The 5,107-nt window shown below is 36.6% G+C and overlaps 1 protein-coding gene across 1 annotated transcript; it reads right to left on the bottom strand.

Moving 5' to 3' along the window:
* Nucleotides 1-504: 504 nt before the first annotated feature.
* Nucleotides 505-2,551, bottom strand: LOC113173446 (CD209 antigen-like protein A). The gene is made up of 6 exons (XM_026376857.1): nucleotides 2,470-2,551; nucleotides 2,295-2,384; nucleotides 1,874-2,095; nucleotides 1,436-1,578; nucleotides 1,079-1,182; nucleotides 505-661 (listed from the first exon to the last, which is right to left on the bottom strand). The coding sequence occupies exons 1-6, from the start codon at nucleotides 2,549-2,551 to the stop codon at nucleotides 505-507; spliced, it is 798 nt and encodes a 265-aa protein (XP_026232642.1).
* Nucleotides 2,552-5,107: the final 2,556 nt, after the last annotated feature.

Below are 5,107 nucleotides of genomic sequence, written 5' to 3'. Positions count from 1 at the left end.
GAGACATATATTTGTATGTGTATTATCCTCGTTTATACACAGTTGAAGGAATCATAACGTATCATGTTATAATCAAGGATTAATCTTCAACTAGTATTTTAATAAAATAACTTAATGAAATAACTGCACAGTTTCAAATACTTCTGTTGCTGTTTATTGTTTCAGCTTTAGAGGATTTTTCAAAATCTTTTGAAAAACTCCTGAAAAATAAATGTACATGTTGCAGCAAGTATTGAGATGAGCAAACGATCTGTGATGTAGCCAGAAAATATCACAGCTGTTTATGTGTTAACATAAAAACAATAAAAGCAGATCATATTTTTTTATATTCAGAGGCATGAAGCATTTCTGAGAAGCATTTGTCCAGTTTCTGGAGAGTTTGGAGAAACGGGAACATTACTGTAACATTACTGTAACATTACTGCTTTCTTTACATTGTTACAGTGTTTTATCTGATTATTTGGATATAATAAACAGCTGTAAATAGAATAAATATTTTGAATGTCAAGGCTGAGCTGGTTTTTCACAGATCCACCGTAGAGAAGATTCACATGAGATATCATTCCATTTAGATGACTGACCACCTGAGATCTCGACACAGTCCTCTTCTCCTAATTCTATGATTACTTTTCCATTATTTGGCTCGTTTGATCCCCAGTACCTGGTGATACAACAACCAAAATCCCGATACTGTTAATGTCAGACTTAAAATGATCTTTTCAGCTACTTTAATGTTTTTAACTGTGCTCCTATTATTAAAAACTAAAAGCTGCTCTGAATAAGTTGTCATAAGTTGTCATGAGTCTTTTAACACAGTATAACATTTGATCTTTATACTTTCAGTTCTTTCATAACACTGAACAAAATCTCAATATTTCTACACAAGTCAAAATTCACAACAAGGGAAAAAGACACAGGCTGATATTTGTATCTACATAGATTTTAGTCTCGCTACAAGTCAATTTGACAGCACAACTTGAATTTGTCATGTATTAACTAACTTAACTATAAATCCACAACTACTAGGAGTCACATTATTTTCAGGGATATTTGGATTGAAAGAAGTTGAAGCACTTACGTCACAGTCAGTGGAGTTCCATCGACCCATTTCCAGGTCTCCTCTCTGTCTCTATCATTTAAACCAATCCAAGTTTTCGTGTTGGTGAATGCAGAGAGGAAGATCTGGTTAACAGAAACAAAACATTTAATATTCAAGTTTAAACCACATTACATGCACATGTATGTGTGTACACAGACAGATCAGAAATATCAATCAAATAATGATCAATCAAATGTTCAGTCACATTATCAGCTCACAGATAGAACAAAAACACAACTCAGACTAAACTCAGACTAAATCCTCATCTGAGTTTGTACGTGCAAATTAAACATTATCATTCACTCCTTGTCAGACAAACATGAACACACGCTTCACCTGTTCTTCAGAGCTGTGTATAACCACCAGATCTGCTCCTCTGGTTCTGCAGTCCTCTCTGCCTGTTGTCCAGGAACCAGACTCAGTGGAGAGGAAATAACAGGATGAGCATAGCTTTGTCCATCCATCAGGACAAGTTGTCTCTGTAACACAAAACAACAAGAAATAAGTGAAGATGCAGCTACATCTACTGCTAAAGGAAGTTGGATTTACAGTACATGATTCCAGTTTGAAATGACATAACAAGTATCTTAACATTAGTAAATGAACATGACAAAACATGACTAATGCAACTATAGTGAGTTTGGGAAACATTTAGTTCACTGTAGAAACCCAAGCATGAATTAATCCTTAATAATCTTAACTGGATCATTGTGTTTGCAGTTATTTTTGCTGTCATCATTGAGACACTATGTGCTTTGTCTCTCACTGACTCACTCTGTTCGAGCAAACTCTGAAGATTATTGTTCTCTTCAGTCATTTCAGTGAGGTTGGTCTTCAGCCCGTTTCTCTCTTCAGTCATTTCACTGAGGTTGGTCTTCAGCTTGTTTCTCTCTTCAGTCATGGAGGACAGTTTTTTCTGACTGGCCTGGAGAAGCTCAGTCAGGTTGGTTTTGATAGTAGAAAGTTTATCATCTTCACCACATACTGAGTTATGATCTGAAATAATGCAGAGACATGTTGGTGAAAAACACAAAATGATTTATTATAATTCAATATTACAAAATAAGAAATATTTTGGCAAATTAAAAAATTCCCTCATGCAAACATTTAATTCCAGTCATATTAAGGCACTTCAACTGGTTAGGGTAAGTAGAAAGAGGAAAGAGAAAAGAACAGCAGGCAACACCAGACTCACAGTGGACACCGAGGCTGATGAGTCCAATCAGCAGGAAAACACTCAGCAGCACCAGACAGAGAACAACAGCTCCATGAAATCTCCTGGAACCTGAACAGAGAAAAGAGCAGAGAATATAACTAATGATACAACAGTAATAATTACATTTAGTGACAGTTCAGTCTAATAAAATTACCTGACTGATTCTGTGAAGCTTTTGAATGTTGAATCGGTTTGCTGGAGTTGTCATCATCAACATTTGCATATATTTCCTCCATGTTTTATAAAAAAATCACTAGAATGAATGAATGAACCTACTGTATGTTGCTTTCAGTTCTTTTCAACGTTACCAGGAAGTCATGTGTACTAATAGTGAGCGTTTTTATCTTTGTCACCAATCATCTCACTTAAAAGAGGAACTCACACACACAGAGCACAAACACTTTATTTAATTATTGTATAAAATTATTTTTTTAAATGAGAGATTTAAATTTGTTTAAAATATTATCTACATAACATATCACCATATCTATGTATCTAATGATAATAATAATGACTTTAATGATCTTCCTGGTGAAGTCTATCAGTGAGTTGTGTTTACACAGTAACATAAAAAGATATGTGGTATAGACTGGACTGCAGGTAACCACAGACGTGTTTACCATGTTATTTCCATAATGTGGTTAGAAAATGCACCATGATGAGTGAATGCTCAGCACAGATTCATTGAAATCAGAATTGTGCATAGTTAACATTAATTTGACAGGTTCATACATGATGTAATATGAAGCATGTTTACTATAGAAATATAAATCAAGCACAATCAACTCGGGTAAGATTGCTGTATTGTATTTTTAATGAATGCTTCACTTTTACATGAGAAAATGCTTTAATCATTAAGAGGAACAAAGGCCAAAGGAGGCAGGAGAGAATCTGGGGACATCTGCTGGTGGATGGAGGCTGGTTGACAAGCACAGGGAGCACACAGAGGGCGGTAATTCTACATATACATCTGAACAAACTGTGGATTTAGTTCCAACCAGTTCGTGGATGCTGGATTAATTTCAGGACTAAGGCTGACTGATTCTGTCTGTGACCTAAAGCTGGGTTTTTTATGACAGTGGTGATAAAGTTGCATGTTTATTTGACACTTTTAAAACTTAGTTCAGCTCAGCTGCATCTACATTTACATTTACATTTAGTCATTTAGCAGACGCTTTTATCCAAAGCGACTTACAAGTGAGGAACAAGGCAAGCAAACAAAATCTAAGTCAAGAAGAAACAACATCAAAGCAAAGTGCTATCGAAAAAGTGTTTCTGTTTCAAGAGATGTTAGAAAGAAAGGGTAGAATTTTTTTTTTTTTTTTTTTTTTTTTAAGTGCAAAGGAAGATGCGCAAGAGTTCTGTTTTCAGCAGTTTTTTAAAGATTGCTAGTGAGGTGCCTGAGCGTGTAGAGATAGGCAGCTCATTCCACCATCGTGGGATCACTGAGCTGAACAGTTTTCCTTGGTGTCGACTGTGTGGTGCTGGTACCACCAGTTCCCTGGTTGAGCGCAGTGGACGGGAGGGGATGTAGACCTGAACGATTGAATTGAGATAAGATGGAGCTGTGGAGTTGACGACTCTGTAGGCAAGAGACAGAGCTTTGAACTTGATCCTTGCAGCCACAGGAAGCCAGTGCAAAGATCTGAAGAGCGGTGTGACATGAGACCTTTTAGGTTGATTAAAAATGAGGCGTGCTGCCGCATTTTGGATCATCTGGAGGGGTTTGGTCGTGGATGCCGGTAAACCCATCAGTAGTGCATTGCAGTAATCCAGGCGAGATAAGATCAACGCCTGTACAATGAGTTGGGTTGATCTGCTGATCTGCTGAGTCTCTGTGATCCTGCTGCTATGTCTTTGTCGTCGTTGATTATTTTTTAAATATTATATATAATATATATATATTCATGGTTCACAAAAGTCGCAATCAAGGTTGTTCACATTTTCAGACTTGCCGGTCATAATCCACATTGCTTTTCAAAATGACAGTCTACAGGCACATTTTGGGGACTTCAAGGACCAGGTTTTTCAGTTTCTCCATAATTTCTACAGAGAATCATACAAAGAATCAAAGTATCTCACTGTGGAAATGCATGAAACCAACAACTGCTATAGTGATTTTAGTGTGTATAGTTTAAATATAATGTTAAATTTTAAATTTAGGTAAATTGCCTGTAGACCTGTTGGGTTTAACATTGATATATATGTTTTCCATTTCTTATGAAAGTCTCCAGGAAGGTCAGATCTGCTGCCCAGACTGCAGCACGTGTAAATGATGAAAAGGTTTCCTGGTTTCAGTCTGTCACTGCTACAGCATCTGAGGAAGTGTGAAGTTTCTGTGGCTTTAATGGTGGTTATTACACACCATACAGCCATCATGAAGAACAAACAATTGAACTAATTCACATGGCCTCAGGAGAACATACAGTACTATAACATATCACCTTTGATCATTTGATGTAAATGAACATGATTTGCCACCAGGCCTCTACCTCTGGTGGTTAGTGTAGTGGTAAGATCACTGTGATCACTGTGATTACTGTGTGATCCCCAGCCACAGTGGGGGTTCAAATCCCTTGTAGGTTGTTTGAATAAAAGTGTCTGCTAAATGTAAAGTCCCATGATAAAATAAGACTTTAAGACATAAAATAGCAAATTACAGTGTCTAATTATGACTTGAGGTTTGGCTGAAATGTATTAAGTTTATACCAACACTGCAAAACACTGTTAAAGCTTCTCGTCTTCCAGACTAACTGAACAGTACTGCCAGCAGTGCAGAAATATTTACTTTT

This window comes from Anabas testudineus, chromosome 21 (genome assembly GCF_900324465.2).
Source record: "Anabas testudineus chromosome 21, fAnaTes1.2, whole genome shotgun sequence".
Lineage (NCBI taxonomy): Eukaryota > Metazoa > Chordata > Actinopteri > Anabantiformes > Anabantidae > Anabas > Anabas testudineus.
This window is presented reverse-complemented; position numbering and strand designations above follow the sequence as displayed.

Excerpts from the sequence above, each read along its gene's own strand:
- LOC113173446 (XM_026376857.1), bottom strand. The coding sequence starts at position 2,551 with ATGGAGGAAATATATGCAAATGTTGATGATGACAACTCCAGCAAACCG. Across the intron at positions 2,385-2,469 it reads AGCTTCACAGAATCAGTCAG|GTTCCAGGAGATTTCATGGA; the intron begins GTAATTTTATTA and ends TTCTCTGTTCAG. Across the intron at positions 1,579-1,873 it reads TCAGAGTTTGCTCGAACAGA|AGACAACTTGTCCTGATGGA; the intron begins GTGAGTCAGTGA and ends TTTGTGTTACAG.